Below are 24,380 nucleotides of genomic sequence, written 5' to 3' on the forward strand. Positions count from 1 at the left end.
ACTAATTAATCATTTCAGCAGGTTTCTTGCTGCTTCTAATGACTGAAAGCTTCAGTAGGCAGCACGGTTCTTTTGCGTCGGTGAGCAAAAATGTATTAATAACTTTTCCGCATATCAATATTCAGGCGCCGAAGCATTGTTTGTCTCTGTTTACAGTTATTAAAATGTAGTTTTCACACTTACAATGTAGTCAAACTTGTAATGTGAGAAATTTAAATTACCTTTCTGGGAATGTCAATTATTATCACTACGTAACAAAATAGTGATTCAATTAAACTAAGATGAAAGAGTGGCACAGCAAATAATAGAGAAAACATCAATAACATGGCCACTAAAATAAACACTTACTGTTAAAGGAACAGGCCACCGTTTTTCCATACTGAGATATGTTACCTGAGCCTAGACGAGTTGATGCGTACCTGGTCTGGTCTTTATGCGTGTGCTCAGTCACGCAAAAAGACCAAAGCTGTTATTAGCATTTAGCCTCTCCCCTCCTCTCCTCTATGGGGGCCAAACGGGGGTGAAGTTAGAAGCGACCAAGCTCTTCCACGTTTATCGCATTTAAATACGGTTACATGAGCAGCACGATCCAAGTAGAGTTACACAAAATTAAACATGTCCATTTTCTAAGTGGATAAAAAGAGGTACTATATTGTATGGCGTAATAACACCTTAGGAGCACTTCGACGTCTGCGCAGTAATATCTTCACTCCTATAGAATTCTCTGTGCAACGTCAAAGTGCTCCTAAGGTGTTATTACGCCTTACAATATAGTACCTCTTTTTATCCACTTAGAAAATTGATGTAACTATCCTGGAACTACTCACGTAACCGTAGTTAAATAGGGAAAACGTGGAAGAGCTTGGTCGCCTCTAACTTCACCCCCGTTTGGCCCATAGAGGAGAGTAGGAGAGGCTAAATGCTAACAATGTTGTTGGTCTTTTTCTGTGACAGAGCGCACACGTAAAGACCAGACAGGTACACATCAACTCGTCTAATCTCAGGTAAGAACATATCTCAGTATGGAACAACGGTGGCCAGTTCCTTTAAAGAAAGTCAAATCTAAAATAATAAATGATAACACAAGCCTAAAATACTAATTTTAAGAAACTGCCTAATGATGAGCCCATGTTATTTTGTATTGGATGAAAGCTTATCAATCAGCAATAAAGTGCCCACTTAACAATTCTCATTTGCCAATGCAGTCCAGTGTGAAATTGAGTCTGACATCGATGCAGCTTGACTTTTACCACTTTGAGAAACCTCGTTCAGTCCATGGTCCCATTATATACCTGCATTTAAAAACCCTACACACAATTACTGCGTGCGTGGATTGCAAAAATCAGCTTAGTTATCGTGTTTAAATGGGGGTGAGTTGTTGAACACAATTGCTTTGTATAACTGTTGATGTTAGCAAACTGCTCTAATAGAGACATTTGTTTCTACGTTCATGACAGTAAGCAGGGGCAGTTGTGATTGCGTCTGTATTGCATGAACGGCCTATCGAATCTCTAACCTAAACACGCTTTTTCTTTGCGCACATCACCTGTCACTTTTAATGAAAAGACAAGACTTGGCGGTCCCCCACTTCCCATTGCTCCTCTTTCTCATCTCTCATCGCCGCAACTCTGTAATGAACGGCTTCCTCCTCTCTGATTGGATGATGTATGGAGTTATTAGGCGGGATGAAAGCGTACATAACTCAAAAGGACGACAAAAGAAATGGAAAAAAGAAAGATGTTTTGACAAGCGCCTTTGAAACTGGGAAAAGATGAGAGCTTGTGTGGTACAATGGGAGTAGGTCACCCGTTTGATTTGTTCCAATAGGGAATAGTCCTGGAAGATCTTACCTTTTCCCACTCGCTGTGCTGTAGCAGTCCGCAGAAGGCAGGCTGATTGCGCAGTGCTGTATGATGAGAGGACAGGGGCGGAGTTTAACCCCCGGGGGGAGCTCCCAGGTGACCGCCAATCCACTGGAGCCATAACTCCTCTTCATCCATGGTTCATCTCCTCTAGTAAAAATGCACAGGCAGAGAGTGCTCAGCAGTGCTTGCAAATGTATTTAACATCCAATAATGGCCCACGAAAGATCCATGTCGGAGTCCAATTATTGCCTCTCTTGATCTAACAGAGGTTCCCACATGAAGTGCTCTGAAGAAGAATCTCGAAAAGTCCTCGTCTCTCTGACTGATTCAAATTTTGTCCTGTTCAAACCTTGATCACAACCAAATTTAGCACCAATGTAGTGCTATTTGTAGAATTCTAGAGAACATTTCCCATGGCCAGAGCTCAAGTTGAGTTATCTCCTGCGAGGAAAATAAATCTCTCATACTGAAATATGCAAATAAATGTGACTTCTTCTAATATGGCTCCTGTGCATAGAGAAAACAGACCCTCTAAATAAACTTGTAAAGTGCAGATAATTCAGATATAATTTGATTAATTGCTCAGCCTTCGTCTGACGTGTGACGTGACGTGAATGTGGATCTTAAAGCACAAAGTTGACTTCAGGAAGTGAACTCATAAAACATTCAGCCATCCTGTTCAGCCTCTTCATTATATATTTTACATTTGGTGGAATCTCTCTCACTTGACTCCAACCTCTGTTGACATGAGCTTTGCTAAAAATATCAGCTGGGAGCAAGGGATGACTAATGTGTGCCTACTGTACGGCCGTCCTTGTGATTCCCGAGCAGCATTTGGTGAAGCACATGTTTATTGTGCTGTCCGTCAGAAAACTTGCACAGTAATTCAGAGTTACTCTCTGGTGTATTGCTGTTGTAGGCTATTCAACAAAGAATGAATAATGCTGTGACATGAATCTGTTGCAAGTAACAAATGTACAGGGGGGGATACCTTTCAGTTTTGTCATCACTACTTTGACGGAACTTGGTTTGTGGTAAAAGTACCTGAACATGACTGGCCATGACACATTACTCATTATCTAGAGGAAAAAAGAAGATGTTTTTAAGAATTTATAGGACTATTTTGAGAAAGAAAATCGTCATCAACATAAAATCAATAAATACGTTTGCGTTAATATTTGAATTGTCACTGCAAAGGGAAATGAAAAATATACATTCTATTTGCTTTTCTAAACCAGCACTGCATTTGTTGCCTTCACTATATTACAGACTTCCTTAAGATGTGTTTTTTGTTGCAGAGCCTCAGCTGAAAGGCATTGTGACTCGTCTGTTCAGCCAGCATGGATACTATCTGCAGATGCAGCCTGATGGGACAGTGGACAGCACACGGGATGAAGGCAGCTCCTTCAGTAAGTCCCCCCGTCCTTCAATACAAGCTTAATGTCACCACTTATGGGATATTATGGTTCTCGGTCATACATTTATGGTAATTATAATCATTTAGATGATAATTACAGCATATATCCAGATGAGATGCAAAAACATTTTCACTAATGCTCTTTTGCTGTGTTAGAACTTGAATTTCCCATTAACTGCCCATTTAACGTCTGCAATGTCCTCACACTAATCCAGTGGTAATTCAACTATTAACACATATCTTAATTGACAATGTGTTTAAAATGTGGCATCAAATACATGCAGAACAGCTAATTAATAGAAGAATAAACACTATTTAAAACACATTACATGCTTTTCATTGTTAATCACAATGAACTGTATGTGCGTTGGGGATTAGGATTACTCTCTGTATGATATGTTACAATTATTTGCAACCATCCACGTTGTGATAAGATAATATCCATGTAAAAAGTGGAGTTTAAAACCTGCAAAGTGCCCCTCTTCCAGTATTGAGATGATGAGGATGTTCCTCCTGACCTTTAACAATCTAAATTTGGTTTGAGACCAGCAGCGATGCAGTGTCCGTCCTTTTCCCTCCGTCACTCCACTTTGAATTCGTCTTTACCTCTGGCTAACCTGGCCTGCATGTTTTATGGTGTTTGTTCGACAGGGGCACGCTATTTGCTGAACAAAACATTTCAGTTGCATCTTAGCGAGGCAGAACATTGTCACTGCCGACCAGATTTAGAGGCGGTGAAAAATGGGGAAGGTGACATGGCGTTGTGTTTGCTGCACCATAAACTAAGAGGTCACCGCATTGGGGTTTGAAAAAGACGTAGCGCGCAGCAGTGACACCGCGGCCATTAAGCCTCGCTACATAAAGCGTGTGCAGCTTTCTTTGTAACTACTTGTCTCCCTCTTAACTTTTCATTTCAGCACAGTTCAACTTGATCCCAGTGGGGCTGAGAATAGTGGCTGTCCAGGGCGCCAAGACAGGGCTTTACCTGGCCATGAACAGCGAAGGCTACCTCTACACCTCTGTAAGTATGCCCCGTAGATCAGTAATATGCACATAAAGGAAATTCATTTGCACCTCATCAGAATTCCCAAGCAGTCTATTAAAAATCTGCTGTTTAATGCAATCCAATATTCACTTTGGGAGATGAGGTCCATCACTTGACAGTCATCAAACAGATCACACTGCACGACACAAAAGCTATTAGCAGTCCGCGAGCACATCAAGGACTTCATTGAGCAAATACAACCCTAATAGCAGAGAGTTCAGATGAGGTAAATAACCTAAAACCAAACTGAATACTTCCATTATGGCAACAAACTCAAACAAGTTGTAAAAGGGGCATAAAACAGCAGTGGAACAGACAGAACCTTTTTTTCTTTGTATTTGCCCTGGCTTTTCCCGGGTCATACACAGACTCCAAATAGATCAGAGGTTACAACGTGTGGCAAAAGCCTACAGTGAATGTAAGTAATAGTATCACCTGTGTGTCTGTGCTGTCCACTGCGCTGAAGTATGGCGAGAAACCAAACAGTGCATGATGTATTCGTTTACAATATATCAAGCCACTTTAGTCTCTCTGGGTTATGGATTGTTTAGATGCATGCAGATAATAAGCAATTACGCCGATTTATGGGGCCATTTTTTTCTATTAGTGCACTGCCAAGTATCTGAAATCACATTATTCCGTGTGTCTGTTGCTGTTCTATGCATAAAATTGTCATTTCTTTTATGCCTAATCGAGTGTCAGAGGGGCATCAGACAATTAGGGACACGATCAGCAGCATATGTTACAATTAGATTATGAAAGAGTGAGAGCAACATTCGGTCTTCGATTAACACCAAGATTTAACTGTGAGGAACAACGCAATATGAGGCAAATAATCAACAATTATTTCGCTGATGCATGGGCATGTTTTATCTTATTATTTATTTAAATGTATTTAAAACAAAACAAAACAAAAATGATATTGAGCCCTCGGGCGGAGTAAAACCTTTTCCATAGTAAATGATGATCTTAAAGGTGCCGGTGCCAGACTTTGATGCATTTATGGAGTCACTACTTATTATTAAAACATCTTTTTTTACAGTACACACTTGGTTTTCAAGGCAGGCCGTATTAATGCCAACGATGGCCCGGCTCACTTTATTGTAGCATTGAGTGGACACTCCGAGTTGTGACACTGACGGAGCTCAGGGCGCTGCAGCCATTGTTACTGTTATTAATTACACCTGCGAGTTTTCAGTCAGCCGCTCCACTGTGGATAAGGCCCCTTTGTTACTATTATTCATGGGAGATTCAGGAGGGCATTGTGTAGCCGCTCTTTGGACAAAGAATGGGGCGGATGCAGGATTTCAGCACCATGGACAGCGACAGAAGCTTTCACATTCTTGGCGCAGAAATACAACAGATACAGACGATAGAAGTGTGAAATAGTGTCACATATGAAAGTGTACGTAAAGTTAGAGACACGTGTATTTACTTTAAATGTGATAAATATGCTAAATGTGTGTTGTTGAGATATAATAATCAAATCTCCTCTTTCCTTCTTTCCTTTGGCTTTTCCCTTCTGGGGCTCCACAGCAAAACACCTGCTGCCTACTTGTGCACACCGATTTGCATTGTAATTTGCAAAGTTTGTGTTTGATGCACTGTCTAATGCAACCTCAACTTCTGATACGTTTGTGCATTAAAGTACACACAGTGGATGTTAGCATGTGTTGAGATTACCCTGGTATGTATATCATACTAAAATGACACATACATGTCGTTTTGGACTGAAATGTTTTGATTGGACGGTCGGTCAGCATATTTGTGATAATATAATCCTCTTTCTCCCATTTCGCATGTGTTTTGTTGGCTCCGAGCAGATGTGATTGAAGTCCTATTATGTTGAGGAGCTTTGAATGCCGAAGTGGTATTATGCAGATGAGGCATAGAGGCGAGAGCATCATCTCTGCATGTGGAAGTTAACTCTTGAATTATAGCAACTATGCCACCTCATATTATCTTGTGAGCCCCTGATTAGCATGCATTACTGTGGTGCCGTGCCGTGTGATAGCAGAGCAGAAGGGATTTCCTCAGAAGCAGTCAATAGCTGTATAGAAAGCCCGCACTGACCTCTTCCAGGGACTTTCGCACGAGGAGCGTTGCATGAAACAAATGTGTGAAACATCTGAAGAGCCATCGATATGTGCTGTAGCATGTATGATTTGAAGACCTCATATTGTTCTTAGTAGTGAGTCTAATGAGCTAATTTGCTGATACAAGAGGGCATGCAGGTGGCATACCATTGGGCTTTGAGAACGTGCATTTGTCTTTAAATTTAAAGGCTCGTGGCAGCAGTGCGTGACAATGCCAAGGAATGTTTTCATTTATCATAAACGGCCCCGTCACTGTCACTCCAGCGAAGATGAGGTGATTGACAGAGTGACTAGCAGCATGCCTCCAGCTCTCTCCTCTGCTCTGTGCATAAGGAGTTTGTTTGCTGCTTACAGAGGCTTATTATTTGGCTATTTTCCTCCAATTTTCTCTGAGAATTGCTGCACATATTGTTTCCATGGCCCAACACGCTCAGTGGTCAGGCTGTCGTGCCAGGATGCATTATGAACAGAGCCTTGTCTCGGCATAAATCTCAGCCTCACTACCTGTAGGTGACAAAGGCTGATCCTGATACAAAAATAGAGCTCGGCTCTTTCCTGCCCCATTTTATAATCTATGTGCTCCGGAAAACTCCCCCCAGACATTAGAGCAAGTGAGGGAGAGCAGCATGAGCAGGGCTGCTGCTGAACCACAACAACATGGTGTTAACAGGTAAACCAATCATCATGGGCCACTGCACTGGACTGGAATAACTTTTCAGCCCTGTTCACAGTTATAATTATCCAACAAATGAAAAAGAGCAGTTTTTACTTCACTTAAACAAGGGTGTAATGTAAGTATCTTTTCCACTACATAGTTATAGGAAATGTGGTTAAAAAGGACATAGAAACATTTAGAATCAAACTTGTCACTGATTTACCAGAATTGCATAAGGAGACAGATTGCATCACTCTCGCCAGACAAGAGAAAATAGAGACAAAAATAACAGAAAGACTAATTGACCTGAGTGCGAGGAAAGACGCACAGAGGAGAAAAGGCAAAGATAAAGACAAACATTTGTCTGAGCAGTAATCAAGAGCACTTTGTGACGGGTATTATTTCTGATTTACTGTGCCATTTGTATCATAAATCATATCGCTAATTCATTCAAAGCATAGATTGCATTTTGAGCCAGTTCTTGGCATTATTCATTTGATTTCGGGAGAATGACACATTCATAGTCATTAAACCTTTTGTTAAACTTTTCCCCTAGAAACATCATGAGCTAAAGGACTTTACTAACATGACCTGCAAGAGCCTTAGATGTAAACTATTTTAAAAACACAAAAATATGTCAAATGTTTACACAAAGCACTTAATAATCGAGCTATTATGAAAGCACCACTGTCACTGCTGGTTATTGCATTTTGACAGGGGCTTCCCAGCTGCCAGTCAGCATCACGCACAGCATTGAGTCCCCTCACATTATCGTCTGCCCTCCTGTTGTCGTGCCACTGTCTCTGGCCCATCATAAAGCATTAGCCAGACCATACATGTGTGATGCTAGACAGTATTAACTGCTAGTCTCATCCTCCCTAAGCCCCTCTTAATAAGCATCCATGCCCTTTTGACTTACATAACGCAGCTAGTCATAAAACATCCACATCTGACTCAACATCAGCGGCTACATGCCCCACTGGTGACTTTTTTACAGTGCACACACACAAATTATGTCCCATGTGGTGTACGGTACAGTTATGAATGAACTCCATGTTATGGGGAAGTGCAGTTCTGGGGAGGCTTAGGGATGGTGCAGCTACAAAGATTAACCCAGGAGCAGATATGACAGCCAATACATAGGAAAAAGCTTGTGTGGCACTCTGACCCCTGCTGTTCAAAGCAGACATTGCACGTTATCATGATGTTTTGAATTCTCAGGCTATATTCTGAGTGCATTAGCTACGCTTCGGAAATCAAAGTAAACAAGATATTAAAAATTTGTTACGCTTTTGCTACGATAAAAATTAGAGCTGTTTCCCCAGTTTTACTTTTTTTTTAAAGACAAACACAGTGATCCTGCGGTTGCTACTACTTAAGAAGTGATGTAGTAACTGGTGGGTGCGTGCAATCCCAGTGCTTTTGATGGGATGGAGATTTAAGCGCCCTAAAGCAGGTAGAATACACGTAATCAGACACGAGGGATGAAGAAGGAGGTAGTGTGTGTGGGCAGGAGGCGAAGGTTGGGTTGCTGCTCCGCATCGTAAAAAGGTTTTCCCAGGATCGGAATTCTCAGCACGGATGCTATGTATTACCTTTCCATGTCTTTCATTTGAATTAATTTCTGGCTTGAGACATATCACAATAAGTCATGTTTTTTATTCATTTAATCTCAACCACCTTTCACTAAGGCAAAAAAAAATCCCCAAATATACACTACACTTTTATGACGACAGTTGGCAGCAGTAAATCGAGATGTTATGGAAGGACTCTGCGTCCTTGGTGGGCGTTTGTTGTCAGGTCTGGAGGTCACATCAAGGATGTACTGGAGAGAGGTTAATTACAATACAAAGTTGTTTACTATAACATGCTAGCCTATAGCTAGGCTCACTAAAACTGATTTTAATCAACTTACAAACACATATATAAATAAGTCACATTAACAACAAATAAACCAAGCATTTGAATTGAATATTATTGAGGACTTTTCTAAACTAGTTCCTTAGTGGCTTGAGTTACGCAGTAGAACACAGAAACTCAAGCTTTAAACTGACTTAACAACTGTATTCTAAAAAAAATAATGTATATGTTTCTGTCCAACATGCTTATCAAAGGAGAACACACATTTACACACAACCAAATAAAGCATTGTTCTGAAATGGCATGGGCAATAACAGACTTCACTGAAGGTTTTTCAAGTAACCCTGACCCAATTCTTATATGCTACTAGTAGAGAGTCAGCATGTGAGGGTGGTTAAGAGTGGCACAAGAGGTTGTCTGTCAGAGGTTGAGTTCAAGGGTACAGTGGTCAAGTCGTGTGGCTTCTCTTTCATGACTGAGGCGACTGTCGCTGCGTGGGGCACTGCAGATTAAAGTGCAGCATTCCTGCTTGAGTCCCAGAGGGCACTGAGGCTGGATCTACTCTATTAGCCACAATCCCTCCTCTGCGCGCTCCCCCCTTTAGTGATCTTCTTCTACCTTTCCTCTCCTTCTGTCCCCTGCACTTCCCAACCTCTTTCTCTCTGGCCTGATTAATAATGAATGAAGCGGATCATCTATCGATCCCATCCTCTTTGTGTTAGCACAGCAGAAGATATCAAACCTGTCAGAAGATCTTAAAATAGAACGGTGATGTGATGTTGTGGGAGAGTTTGTTAAAGGTAAGCCCTTGTTTTCACTGTACAAAGAGAGGCGTTAACTGGGCAGGACAGTGGCGGGTGAATGTAGGACTCAAAAAAGGGCACAAACGTATTGAATTACAATCTGAGCTAAAGGATGATGCCTCCATGTGAAGGAGAAAGGTGATGATCTGTGATTAAATGGAAAAGTGCAGTGTCGTCTTAGTCTCCTTGTCTCGGTGGTGTTTTGTATGAAAGTCAGCCCATGCGAACTTGTGATTCTTGAACAATCTTTCATCATCTGTGGTGTCACAGAAAGTCCAACTCAGCCTTTTCTGCCCTGCTGCACTCACTTAATCAATCCAAAAGATCGTCTTTGCTCAGAGACAGAGGAAGGGCCCAGTCGAGACTGACAGAGACTGAGAGAGATGTATATCTGTCGCTAGTGGTTAGCATCAGTGGGCAACATTATACAGGGTTCAGTAGTCCTTATGTCGAGAACAGACCGCTGGGCCAAGTGCTGCTATGACACAATCATTTACAACAAGCATCTCAACTGCTGGGTTTGATCCAAGAGGGACTAATTTGATTTGGTAATGTATTTTCAGATGCAGTCAGTCACGGACAATTGCCATGACATGAGAGCAGTATATTAAAGAAATGATGATGGGCTTGATCTGTCTAAGTAATATAAACATGGTGTAAGTGGTTTTATTCTCCATCTGCATTAGCATTAAGCATATAGAGTGTAGTTTGAATTATATATCTAAATCTAATCACTAATTTGAATGAATAGCCAGACATCTGCTGAGAAAATATCTTCTTAACCCTAAAGGCGGGACACTGACCTCCCAGAGCACCTCTTAATCCATGGACTGACTCACATCTTTTAACAACAAGCTGATTTAGTTTTGACTCCATGTTATAGGAGTGTGTCAAACATTCTTTAAAATGAATATAAGGTTTCCATTAGATTAGTGACTGAAGTAGAGAAGGGTTTGGTGCTGGATCCTTTCATCTTTCCTTTGGAGATGTGTTATGTTCAGAAGATATGCTCTTGTAATTTCTTCACGTGTGCATTCTTTTCTTAGTTTTCCCAAAAGACCGGAGTGTTCATGCTTTCAAAGAAGCTCAAGTCCAGATATAATTCTAGCCTTCCTTTCCCCCAGGACAAAGTCACCTAATTAATATGTTGCTAATGTTTATGTATTTATGCTCTTGCATGTAAAGACATCCATGTTCAAAGACAACTGCATTTCACATGATGTTCTAAAAATGTGTTATTTTTATTTATTATTTACATATATTTATACTTTTTTTTTGCGTGTATTTCCTTTTAGGAGCACTTTACTCCGGAGTGCAAGTTCAAGGAGAGTGTGTTTGAGAACTACTACGTGACATACTCCTCCATGCTGTACAGGCAGACCCAGTCGGGACGGTCCTGGTATATCGGTATCAATCGGGATGGCCAGATTATGAAGGGCAACAGGGTCAAGAAGAACAAGGGAGCTGCTCACTTCCTGCCCAAAGTCATAGAAGGTATTATTACAAAGCAAGACCTTTACTTATAATGTCACTTATTCAAGGAGTTCTGCTGTCGTGATCGTAATAAAATATTGTGGGACTGAACCGGGTGGAAACATATTGTAATAATAATAATTGTGATTTTTGTGACAAGTGTTGCATTTAGAATACGATTTTTACAACATGTATGTTTTAATAGTATAAGATTTAATAGTAAGACTGAACAGTTAAATACAAGAACAGCTATAGTTTTATAGAGAGGATCGAGACGTAATACTTTGGACATTATATTAAACTATTGCACGCTTTGTGATTCAAGAATTACAACCAGTGCAACTCCAACAAACATTTATCTCACTCATCCAGGTAGATACAACACAGAAGGCTAAAGTGTTAGGCTTAAGTCTAACTGTACATTTTTATACATAGCAGCCAGCTTTTGAGAATCATCTAATTCTCTTCTTCAAAAGCTGTTAAGCTCTTGTTGGAATTTTATCAGAGTTTTGCCTGGTGACAATCTACAACACCAGTTGCGCTGGCGTATGTCACCACCATAGATTTAATAATTGACTTGTGCATAACTTCATATCATAACAACACCGTCCAAGAAGTGACTTCCTGTTTCGATCCAGCACACCAAAATAAAAGCACCATCTTATTCATTAGTTCAACTTTCTTTCTGCCTAACTATTAACTATTAACTTACAAAGCACTTAAAATGTGTGTATTTAATTATATTTTATATTCTTGTAATGTTGCATGTAACTGCTGAACTAATCAATAAGAGGAGTTGTGTGCTTTTATTTTGGTGTGCTGGATCGAAACAGGAAGCCACTTCTTGGGCAGCGTTGTTATGATTTGAAGTTATGCAATTAGAGATAGCCGGTGTTCCATTCAGCCTCTTTCATTGTAATGATCACGAGTCGTCTGTGAAACTTATATGGCTGCTCAATCTCCTCTTACAAAGCTCTGGAGCCTGTCAATGCGCTGAAAAGACTTCCACTTTTTAGGGCTGCTGAACAAAAAACAGCCAGTTTCACCTACCCCAGTGTTGTCACATGGGTCATAGCAATTTTTTAGAAAAAAATAAAAGTCTTTGAAGCCAGGCTTTTAAGTCGTTCTAGGGAGTTCTGAAGTCCCATTAGAATCCTGTCTATCAAGTGTCTTTTGGAGTCGCCCCTGGCCACAAGGGGGTGCTATTACAGCAATGTCAGCTCCCCGCCATGAGGACCATCTGATATAACAGCTTTTGAAGAAGAGAATTGGATGATTCTCGAAACGGCAAAGATGTATAAAAACAGTTCAATTTAGACTTCTGAAAAAAAGAAGAAAAAAAAAAACAGAGATAAAAAGAGAGGTAAATACCAGCTGAAACAAAAGGGAAATGGTGGCTCATAGATCACAAGTGGTAAATCCGCCACCGAGTATTTGATAATAACCAATGTGTCTCTTGATCTACAGTTGCCATGTATAAAGAACCATCGCTACATGAGCTGGCCGGTGAACCCGTCAGTCCTCCAAGGAAAACGGTCAAGACATCGGATTCACCGTCCCTCAAGAATGGGCGGAAAGAGGCTCCAAAAGCAGACGCCTCATAGCGAAGGAGACTGAGGGTGGGACAAGGGCAGCAGGGACATCACGGACACAGCCGCCCATTATGCTTTGCTGGTGGCTAAGGGAATACTTCACACGGGCCACTGCATTCCAGAGGCGCACTACAAAAGACGGACAAGAAGTCCACCAACCAACCCCCCCACTCACCTGAGAGAAACCAAGCCCAGGGGCTATTGTGCCCCTTGCCAATATGCAGCCTCCTTTAAGTTCTCTGTCCCACCTGACAATCACGTGGTCATGATTCTTTCAAATTACCTTGTTGACATACAGCTTTGACTACCTGATTTACATCCAGCGTCTGACCAGATAATCTAATCACCAAGGTCTAACAACACAAGAGGTCAGCACAGGAAGATTAGGAAAAGGCAGAGTGGTCCAAAATACTGTATGTCTGAAAGAAAGGCTGAGCGCTATACAAATAAAGATTCGGGCAATATATTATTTTTTTTAATAAAATTGATTCTCAAATAAAATTTAATGAAGAGAACTTTTCAAAGTAGTGTGAAAACATAAAACCAAATATCATAAATACTTGTCGCAGTCAAAGACAAATGCTATAGGGAGGTAATAGTTGAGCAAGACCAAGGGCTTAGATGGAGGCGCTCTCTCACACCCACATGGTTAACTTATTGCACCAGCCCATCTGAGGTAACACATTAACGGGAAAGAGTCTGAACTCCGTCACCTGCAAAGCAATGTGGCTATAGCCCTCTTAGCGCACGCTTCACTTTCTGCATCTGCTGTCAACACAAAGCAGGTTTGAAGTGAACATCAAAGCCAGGAACAACCTCAGAACTGGAGCACTTGTTATTCGGGTGGTGTCAGGCATCTTATCCGTTCGCTTTCTTTATCAAATCACCTTGGAAGAATCGGCCTCAAAAAAAAAAATTGCAGCTGTTTGAGCAAAACGTGTTTCTGTGATTTCATTTCAACCTCCCCGTGTCGTGGGTGTATGCCCAGTGGGATTGTAAGTGTGCGAGCGAGTGGGTAGACAGAGATAAAGAGGTTAACCTTCACTGTCTTCTTTGTAGCGTTCATATGTTTGAGAATATGGACTTTAGGGGGACATCATTTTCAACAGCCCTGTCAGTGCTGATATACAATTGTTTGTGGAAAGATCGTGCAGCAAAAAAAATATATATATTTAGGGCAGGTCGTATATAGAATGGTGGCAGAAGTAAGTTGCAATTTGAAGGCACCGGAATGTAAAAAAAAAGGTTACAGCATGTGAAGGGAAAGCATTCAGTGTGTTGTATTAAAAGTTTTAAAGTGTGAACTGTATAGAAGTTGGCTAATGCTGGTGGGTCGGAACAATGAGGGATTAGAAGGTGTATTCTTGAGGAATGTTGATAAGACATTTCTGTGGTTAAATAAGCAAGATTCTTGGCAGGGTCTTGTGCAGCTTGTGGAGATGAGGATGAATGTGAACAAAGAGGCATGTACAGCACTGTGTGCTATTTATAAAAAATGGGGTCTATGGAGGAAATTAGTTTCTAATTTTCTGGGCTTTTCCACAGGGAGTATCATTCAGTCAGAGTCCAAATATGGGGATGTGGTCCTTTGAACAAATGAAGAATTGTGCTAACAAAACTATTACTGATATGAATACAGTTTATTTAAAAATAGTCTATAATAAATAACTAAACAAATACCAAGAGATGTTTCTGATAGATACAAATGATGTATTACAAAAGATGGTCATTGTAAGTGTGTTAGAAATGTAATGCAGCAAGTGGACAGAAGTGTACAGTTTCTTCAAAGATGTTTTTGACAGTTTGGTGAGAGTAAAAAACTTGGAAGAGTACAGACTTTATAGTAACTGTGAAGTGAAACTAAGTAGGTCTTAAGAAATAATATATGTAAGTGACTGTTACTTGGCTTTTGGTATGTTTTGAAAGAAATGAAAGTAAACCGATTTGTCAGCTGTAGAAAGTAATGACCTAAATTTATCGTTTGTATGATTTTTTTTTCTGCCCGGATAACTCATTGCCAGTGTAAATGTGAACGTTTTCTGCATGTGCTTTATAATATTTTACTGTGAGCATGTGTCCGCATATCGATATCGATATCTACATTTGGGGAGGGGGGAGGGGGGGGGGGGGGGGATATGCCATAGTCACTTAGCAATAATGACAGTTATCATTAATGCATTAAATTTAGAAAATGAACTCAAGGAAACCAACCGAAGATGTGCCCTTCGTTGGTTTGGACAAGACTGAGTGGAGGGAAGGGAGACAAAACAGTGATAGATTGATTCAATAAGGACCAAAAGTCAGTACAGCCATTGTTTGATAACCCCCCAAATTTCCCCAGGGACCACAGCGGACTCTCCTGGCATGTAATGAACTCAGAGGGTGCTGTCGGATCATGTAACCATAACAACAACAACAACAGAGTTCTTCCATTTCCAAAGGCAAAGAGCCACTTCAACATCATAGAGGCACAGCAAGTTTAAAGGAGTCGAGAGCACTGCAGAGGCAAACTAAAACTACCTTAACAGTTTCCCACCGCCATAAATATAAACCCAGGGAAGCCCTCGACTTTATAAAAGTGATGGGTGTAAAAGGCAATATCAAATCTGGAGCCATATCACCTCAGAGTTTAAACGGTAATGTTTTGGGAGCTTTTATTGCACTCTGTAACAGCATGAGAACAAAGTAATATTTGACTCTTGTACTTTTGGATCAGTTCGGAAACAGAAACATTTAACTCAGCAAATTACGTTTTTTTGTGGTTTGAAATGTCTGGCATGCAGAGAAGCAATTTGAATGAGTTGAATGACTGCAGGTAGACAATATTTTGTTAGATTAATACACCAAAATGGCAGGGACACAACAAGATGTACGCTGCTGTCTAATATAATTTTGTATCCTCATGATTCTATGTTCCACATCTTCATCGGTGTCCATTAAGCAACCCATCGATGAAAAATTGTCATCTGTGATAACTTTGCACAGTATTTTGTGATCAGGGCTTTTAAAGTTATCTGAATTTCTTTATTTTACCAAGAAAGTGCCATTCTAATTGTGTTTATATTTTTAAGTGTCATAACTTGTCATTGAACACTGGCATACTGTATGTCTAAGAGTTTTTCCAAATCAAATTTTAGATACCGCATATTTTTGTTGTTTTTTAATGAATCCTTGTCTGTCATCTATAATGTTGGAATATACTTTCTATCAACCTCTATTCTACTGTCTAACCTTGGTGAAAATGAAAAAAAGCAGCAGGGTAACAACTCCTTAAGCCAACCACAGCCCCATCGAGTAAAGCAATGACCTTGGTGATCTCTGTGAGCTACGGTCAAGCAAGTCTTCCAGAAAGTGTCCGTAGCCACTTTCTTCTTGTATAAAATTCACTCTATAGTCTTCCATTAAACAGCAAACCCTATCCTAAAAGAATATTTACCAAAAAAAAAGCCATAAACTTTTACACAGAACGAAAGCCGAAATCCTCTGACGCCTCCTAAGACTTACCAGGAACTTAGACACATGTTGGACTCATGCAACAAGAGCCACAGGAAACAACATGAAGAGCCATGCAAGAGCGAAGACCAGAAATATGCAATGACAGCCTGAGCTTCAAGAAAGGGAACATTTTTGGACTAACTTGTAACAATCAGGAACCGCAGGCTTCAACGGCACTGCTGTTCTGCAATACTAATTATGTGTGTCCAAACAAACCTGGGAACTTTATAGCAAAGCATGCATGTGTCTAGTCACTGTTGTCCCACTCATTAGGGTTGACTCTTTCCGTATGTAAACTCACAAGCCCTAAAAAAAGAAAAAAGAAAAAAAAAATCACCCTCACTCCATGTTTGCCATCGGACCTGTGTATATTTCTACAATAACTTACAAATGAATTTAAAGGAGATGTCTTATATAAAAAATATTATTCAATAAATTACATATATTTGTATGATTGTAATTTGAATGTGTGAGTCCTTCATTTAACATATAAACTAAATGTTAGACAGAACATTTGAAAACGCCCCTCAAAGTCATAAAGTGAAAAAAGGTAGGTGACAAAAGCCTTATTTCCACAGGAGCCATGGTGTAGAATTAGAGAGAACTTGTTTCCTATTTATCAGGTTTCTTATAAATAGGAAGTAGTTTTACACAGTTGCAGCTTGGCTCACAGTGCCACCTGTCAGACCTGTCAGTCACTCCCACAGTGGTCTCGGTCAGCCTCCGCAAAATCGGACCGGTCTCAGGCATGCCATCCTGTACTGCTCCACAGAAAAACAGCTTAGGGCCATATGGCTCCTGATGACCCGCCCTAAACGCACTTTCATCCTCTACCTTTAATGTGCTGCATATGGTTAGCTTCTGTAACCCGCTTGGCCATATCAACATTTCCAGAAGACGCTGTATGAGCTGTCAAGCAGACAAGTAGAACAAATCATATCTGCTATTGGATAAAAGCTACATGGTTTGGAATAAGGCTTGTGAATGCAATTCCTATCGAACTGGTTGGGATAGGAAGGGAATAGGTTAAAAGTGTGACCATTTTATGACATTTGAATGCAGATAAACAGGCAATATATAGGAAAGAAAAGAAATAAAACAGTACATGTCAAGATGAGAAAAAGGTAGAAATTTCCCATAAATGGGCACGAGCTGTTCTGTTTTAAAATGCTTAACAAACCATCTTCAACTCTATGCCTGCACTGTGTTCGCAACTATTTACAGTGGTAATTATTGGTTTCATTGCAAACTCATATCAAGTAATGGGCTACTTACACATTAAGCTCTGAAATGGTCCCTATTCCGACCTCCCCCGACACGGCTCTCCAGTTGCTACATTGTGTAGAGGCATGAAGCGTGACACTGTTCCAGTCCATCAAGCTGCGGGAAGAACGGGTCCACAGCAATGCAGGGGCATCCATTATCGTCTAAAGAAATACCATGAAATACATTAAAACCTCAGATGTGTGGAGAATAGCAATAATCTTCATAAAAAGTCATTTAGCAATAAACTCTAAGTATGACCTCCTTAGAAAAGATTTGAGCTCTGATTTGACACTTCGTGCCTTGTCAAGTGAACATTGTAATCTGTTTATAAACTTGGATTATTTAACCAAAATGTCTCCCACGGATGAATAGCAGCAATTACTTACCCACCAGTCAATTAGACATTACATTCTGACTGTGATAACCATAGCAAATGGATGTTAGATCATGTCCCAGAGATTATGATAATTAGGCTACGGCTCACTCCAGAAGAACAACCTAAATTGATCTGGCAGATTAGTGCGCACTGCTTTTCTCCTCCTGATGAAGTGACCTCAGCCAGGGTCACACTTGTTTACTTTTCTACTTCCCTTGCTTTACCGAACCATCTCTAATCACATGGGGGTATGCATTTAACAAAGATTACAATCATCAGTTTGCACTTTGACACCAGAAATGTTTACTTTTTTAATTCAGCAAATACGGATTAAGTGCTTAAATCAAATGCTGTCCTTGCAAACGGAACAGGAACCAACTTTTTCTTTTGTTAAAGCCACACCGCGAAACATTTCACCCAGTAAAGAGAATAAAATACCTGCATTCATGTTATCGCAGATATTTTTATGATTGAAAAATCCTAAAAACCTGTTTCCTCAGACCTGACTGTAACTTTACTGGGAGCGGGGATCATCTCCTGCTCGTCTCCATGGTGATGTTGTCCTCATCCAAATCCATTATTTGATTACCCAGTGCAAAAATATATTTTTCTGCGTCAATCTGCCCATTAGGAGCAGATTTTGATTTACTTGCCTTTAATAACGTTTCCACATTCAGCTACAATCTCCAGTCAGACAATTTTGTGAATGTTTCATTCTTAGGGCTGCATAATATTTGACATATAATTTGTTTTATTCTATTGTTTTAACTGTGCTCTTTCTGTGCCTGAACTGAAAGGGTTGAAACAAGAGTGTTGGGGTTAAAATTGTAGAGTGTCAGATAGTTTAGTTGTTTTGTAATCAATATGGGTATTTAGGCAGAACTAAATGCCTTCAATACAAAGCAGCTGAGAAGTAAAAAGCTTGTCAGCCTTCCGGTAAGTCTTACTCATACTAAGCACTAGATGGTGGTGTTGCAGCAAATATATAGTACCTTAAAGAGTTGGTTTCTCTCAGAGACATGACTCATGTAGCAGGTACAGTAACACAAGTAGTTGAATCACTGTGACTCACTGATACCTGAATGTTGTGGTTAAAGCTTAATGAAAATGTCACATTGAAAAGAGTAGACTTCACAAATGAACCATGTATATTGTAAAGGCAGACACATAATATACAGAAGGACAAAACAAATAAGTAATATGTCCTTTAAATTCACTTTTTGAATGCAAGTAATTTTACAAACTAATCCTGGAAATATGATGAAATAGACCTTATGGCACTGACTCATATAAAGGTCCATTATATTAATCATATTAGTCCAAGTAATCTTTTTTATTTTATTTTGTTATTTATTTCCTATTTTAAAAACACCCGACTGATTCAGATCACCTAGTGAGATTACAACTTGTCAAACATCTTCAGACACTCAGATTCAGGATGAGTCACATGACACTGTGAAAAGTTAAAAACATTTTAAAGCATCCAAACAGTGTGACTCACCTGAACGCAACTACTACTGCATGTAATTGCGTAATACCACCGAAACCTTATAGATACGACTATTTTTAGCCGCACAATAAACTTATGGATATGAGAATCGAACATGTTTGTACTTGACTTGTGCCTGTCACTGTTATTTTCTTGAATATTGTAAACTGCTTAGGGACAATTCCTTAAACCAGTTTGTCGATTAATTGAAAGAACAGTTAAGTTGAGGCTATGGCTGTGTGAGCGTGTGAGTAGTATTAGTGAGCAGAAAATATCCTATACAGTTGTTTTGCAAATAAGGAGAGACTGGGGCTGGTTGTCAAACTTTTTTGTAAAGTCCACTGCTCATCACAACACAACATCCCACAAGAGTCACTCACACATTAAAAGAAAGCTTAAATAAGTACTTAGTAAATACTTATTAACCCTCATGGACAGGGAAACCGACTGGGACAATGTTCCCCATGTCCTAAGTAGGTTCTCACAACGAGTGGGGTTGGTTGCTCCTATTGTTATTAATGTTAGAGTTAAGAGTTTCTAGTGTGAATTATTATTCTTTTTTTGAATTCCCTACACATAACCTAATAATTTCATAATTTTAGTTATTCTGAGTGAATGAATCATACTAGCACAAGAATCTGAATGTAAAACTTGGATTTTTTTTAAATTATTATTATTATTATTTTTTCTTTTTTTAATAAAAAAATAATGTGACAACCAACCCAAGAAATAAACATTCCATTCCATGACCTGTAGGCTATGATGTGCCCATAAAGTATAGGCCACTTCCGATATGACAACAGCATGAACTGCAATGTAACTTCTGTTTTTATGGTAAAAAAGTATCCAAAAAAGGAAGTAACGTGTTTGGCTTTGGACTTTGAACGTTTGAATGCTTTTGCAAGTTGATATGCCCTATATTCTTTAAGGGCTTATTTGCAATTGTAAATGTGGCCTTATAAACAAATAGCCTAATGGATTTGCCTATGTTACTGAGATTTGTATAAGCTTGCTTACCGAAAATAAAGTACCTCAAAACATTAGAAAGTAGTTTACCTTGCATGCCACTGGCCAAGAAAGACCGGAAAGCTACATTTAAGCAGAAAGAAGGTGTGGAAAAAGGGAACCGTAATGTCACATGTTTAATGTTCGCGGAAATAATTCTCAGTTACAGTCACAACAACAAATCCATTCAGCCAAACACCAAAATGAGCATATATTCGCATGTAGCCAATAATAACTGGATCATTTTCACTTACACTTACATCATGAAACTGCAGGTATTTGTTGACGGAGACGTCGGAAGAGTCGAAACTACGTGCGCGTCCCCGCCCACCTGTTGAAACCGCCTAAAAGCTCGCTCCCGCTGCTCTTTCTTCATTCAAGGCGCGGTTCAGGAACAGGTGCGCGGGGATTCACATTTTTCAGCTCGTCGGTGCTTTATTAACGAAGGCTCGCGGATTAAATAAAAGAGGACTTTGTTCTAAGAGGCCTATTTCGCGCGGAGAAAGGAACTTACATTGTCTGCAGGTGCACGTCGTCTTCATCGTTTTGCTTACGGAACAGGTGCAATGGCCAACTCCGGTCTTCAGATTTTAGGCTTTGCTTTGGCTCTTTTGGGCCTAATTGGACTGATCATTGGCACCATCCTGCCTCAGTGGAAGATGTCTGCTTATGTCGGCGACAACATCATTACAGCAATCGCGATGTATGAAGGACTATGGATGTCCTGTGCGTTTCAGAGCACAGGCCAAATCCAGTGCAAAGTGTACGACTCCATCCTGCAGCTCAACAGTAAGTCACATTGCTTTTTATAGTCGCTTTTCCCCTGGGGTATAATGTGGAATAGGCCTGTACTTAATAGGGTCTGGGTTTTGTTTGTTTGAGTCTTATTTCTCTCATTCCAAGATCGCCAAAAAAGGCCAAAGTATTGACATTGCTCCCTATTGAGAGTGGCTATGTGCTCAAACTTCAAATGTTCATTATATTTACTTAAAAATACGAGAATAAAAACCCGCAGACTCTGCTTGTGGGCTGTAACATACACATGAAAATAGGGGACCAAGCCCATAGGCTGCGTTTTACAGTTCCCAGGTTGTGGCTGGATACACTTTGCTCGTCTAACCGGTTCTGTCACTGATTAACTCTTTCCTTTCACTCGAGCAGATTTGTTGAAACATCTTGGGGGGCCTCACCTTTTCTGTGGAACAATTCTGTGGACTTGTATTGCCAGAATATTGGCCCAGAATGACCTTTTTGATAATGCAGGGGCCTTGGTTCTCTACATTTCTTTTTTTCTCCTCCTTACGCACGCACCCCCCCCCCACTACTAACATTTGCATGAAACACACCACAGGTAGGGCTAACAGGTTAAACAATAGCTTATGTGTTTTGGGTCAACATAGAATAAATGACTCAGCACTTGAACTGGAATATCAATGCTTGATATTATAACTGTAAATTGAAAAAATATGAACATGAATTTGACTAGTAGAATAATCTCACTGTGCGTTAAATTGACGTCCATTTATATTTATTTATTCATTTTATTTCTCTGAAGTATTAAAATGTGACTGTAAAAGAACAAGGTCACCCCTGTATCTCTGTATCTGAAAACAGTGGCTATATGGGTCATCCGATTAATGACAGTTGGCAGTTAAGGCTCACCTAGTTTTCCCTTCAAGCCAAAAACCCAATGTGTAGGAATCAATGCTCTGAACTAAAAATAGAATTTCAAATAGTTGTCCATTTTGATTTGGCAACTCCTACACTTGATAATGTATCCACTCTACAGTGTGTCTTATCACCTTTTCAAGTGTGAACACAAATACTTTTTGATAAACTGTGGTGAAAAATGTGATTGAATATCAGATTATATAGGTCAGTAAACTGGCATAGCTGTTCTAAATCAACAATTTTTCATCCAAGGAATTTGAAGCATATCAAGAATTTTCTTTTGTTAACTTTTACAAGTGGGCACAGTTACTTGGAAACGTTTGGAACATCCACCTGCTGAAAAGCGGCGGGTAGTAGGTGAAATTGGGAGTGACTTACTCATAATGAAACCTGAAACCTGGTCAGACCTGTTTCTGACTGTCCCGCACACAAACACAGGGCCCTCCCTGCCCCCTCCTCCCACTGCTCTTCAATGCTTCCGGTTTGAGACGGTTTCTGTGGAGCGTTGTTCCAGGGAGAGGCTACCATGCTCGGGAAACACAAGGCACTCTGTTAGGCTCCAACAAACCTGTTGGAGTGCTTGTGTCTCACTTCAGCACTTAGAAAATGTTTTTATTATGTACAGCAGCAATCACCAAAAGGCTTCTGCCATTTGCACACCTGTTCAGTGTAGTAAAAAACATAAGTTAAGGATTAACTTGATCTGACTTTTCTTCCAGGTGCCCTCCAGGCAACCCGCGCCCTCATGATTGTGAGCATTATTGTATCGGTGGCAGGTCTGGGTGTAGCCTGCATGGGAATGAAGTGCACAACCTGCGGTGGAGATGACAAAACAAAGAAATCCAAGATTGCAATGACTGGTGGAATTATCCTGATTATTGGATGTAAGACTGTTTAAATATATACTGCATCTTGACATACTCAATAAGATCTATTAAATGAGGATTTCATTTATTTTCCCCCCTACAGCACTGTGCTCAATTGTCGCCTGCTCGTGGTATGCCCATGACATCATCCAAGCCTTCCACAACCCCTTCACCCCTGTCAACACCAAGTGAGTATTAGTCAAATAACCTTATCTTTATGGGGAGGCGGCATTTGCAGGAATTGTAATGTTAACTTTGTTCTACCTGAAAGGTACGAGTTTGGTTCTGCCATCTTCATCGCATGGGCTGGAGCCTTCCTTGTCGTCATTGGAGGTGGAATGCTGGCAGCATCCTGTCCACGAGAAAAATCTTCCCCCAAGTATCCCAGAGCTCCCAGCACCAACAAGGACTATGTGTGAACAGGAGAGGACCATAAGGCTGAAGGAACACTTTGACTTTCAAATTAGCCCAGCAGAGAAAGACCAGTTGTATGGCAGGCAGGTTTTTGTATTTTAGGGGCCACTGAGTTGTTACTGTAAGATATTTTAACATTTAAGTTTTTATTTTTTATTTGGTTACTTCACATTTGATCAATTTGTCTTTTAGTCAGTGCGTGCTTGTCTGTATACAGTTTAGTATACTCCGTCTAAAGATTCCACCTCAAGCGCTTAAGTGACACACGTACACCTCAGAACTGTAATGTTAAGCTTGTTCAGGAATTGTAAACATGTTTGAATGCACTGAACATGCACATCGATTTGGATTGCCCTTCACTTAACAGCAGTAGAGGTCATCTTGCCATGCTTAATCAACATTGTCTGTGCCTTATTTATAAGACCTGTTGCTCAATAGACGTTTTGTAACTTAAAGCTTAAATGAAACATGCATCATTGTAAAGTAAAGCCATCATGTTGTGCAGCATGATGGAAGTGGTTGTGTAATTGTTTGTCTTGCTGCACTGTTTTTTTTTTAATTGTCTTGTATTATAAAATAAACCAAACTCCATAAATGTTGTAAAGGGTTTAGTGTTTGATGCTGATGAAGGAACCTCGAAATTAAGGACCTAATTCTTACAATTATTCAATTTCACGTAATTTACTCTGAAGTAAGCACATTTTATGGAAGCCATTTTGGGAGGAGGCGCACCACGTTACCCAAATACACCATCTTGTGGGGGGATTGAGGCAACTACACACGGCAACGATGCTCCAATCGGTCTCAAGGTTACAGGACCACTTGTGGACTGGTGTTTGGGCAGAGGTGGAGTAGACAAAATAAACTGAGCATAAAAGTTTCAGTGAAAAATAAGGAATGTGCGGAACATCTATTGCCAAATAAAATCTTGATTACTCAAGCACGAGTTCACTCAGCCAGGAATACTCTTATAGTTGAAGGACTAGCCCACC

The 24,380-nt window shown here is 40.1% G+C and overlaps 3 protein-coding genes across 3 annotated transcripts in view; 2 read left to right on the forward strand and 1 right to left on the reverse strand.

Annotated features, from left to right (window-relative positions):
- Positions 1-12,943, forward strand: part of fgf11b (fibroblast growth factor 11b) — a 30,073-nt gene extending 17,130 nt beyond the window's left edge. The window contains exons 2-5 of the mRNA XM_079566181.1: positions 3,164-3,274; positions 4,200-4,303; positions 11,037-11,235; positions 12,682-12,943. Coding sequence (XP_079422307.1) covers positions 3,164-3,274; positions 4,200-4,303; positions 11,037-11,235; positions 12,682-12,818 — 551 coding nt within the window. The 3' untranslated portion in view covers positions 12,819-12,943. The remainder of the gene's footprint in view (positions 1-3,163; positions 3,275-4,199; positions 4,304-11,036; positions 11,236-12,681) is intronic.
- Positions 1-18,727, reverse strand: part of LOC306970234 (uncharacterized protein) — a 149,672-nt gene extending 130,945 nt beyond the window's left edge. The window contains exon 1 of the mRNA XM_079566111.1: positions 18,713-18,727. The gene's annotated coding sequence lies outside the window, so the exon portion shown is untranslated. The remainder of the gene's footprint in view (positions 1-18,712) is intronic.
- A 2,102-nt stretch (positions 18,728-20,829) lies between these two features.
- LOC306969986 (claudin-7-A-like) lies at positions 20,830-23,899 on the forward strand. Its single transcript, XM_079565799.1, has 4 exons — positions 20,830-21,226; positions 22,828-22,992; positions 23,078-23,162; positions 23,246-23,899. Exons 1-4 carry the CDS (start codon positions 21,004-21,006, stop codon positions 23,391-23,393), a joined length of 621 nt encoding a protein of 206 aa, XP_079421925.1. The 5' UTR covers positions 20,830-21,003; the 3' UTR covers positions 23,394-23,899.
- Positions 23,900-24,380: the final 481 nt, after the last annotated feature.

This window comes from Gobius niger (assembly GCF_951799975.1).
Source record: "Gobius niger genome assembly, chromosome: 11".
Taxonomy (NCBI): domain Eukaryota; kingdom Metazoa; phylum Chordata; class Actinopteri; order Gobiiformes; family Gobiidae; genus Gobius; species Gobius niger.

Bases quoted from the DNA above. Each gene is read 5' to 3' on its own strand.
- LOC306969986 (XM_079565799.1), top strand. From the start codon at position 21,004: ATGGCCAACTCCGGTCTTCAGATTTTAGGCTTTGCTTTGGCTCTTTTG. The intron at 21,227-22,827 runs GTAAGTCACATT...CTTTTCTTCCAG, and splicing joins CTCCATCCTGCAGCTCAACA to GTGCCCTCCAGGCAACCCGC. The intron at 23,163-23,245 runs GTGAGTATTAGT...TCTACCTGAAAG, and splicing joins TTCACCCCTGTCAACACCAA to GTACGAGTTTGGTTCTGCCA.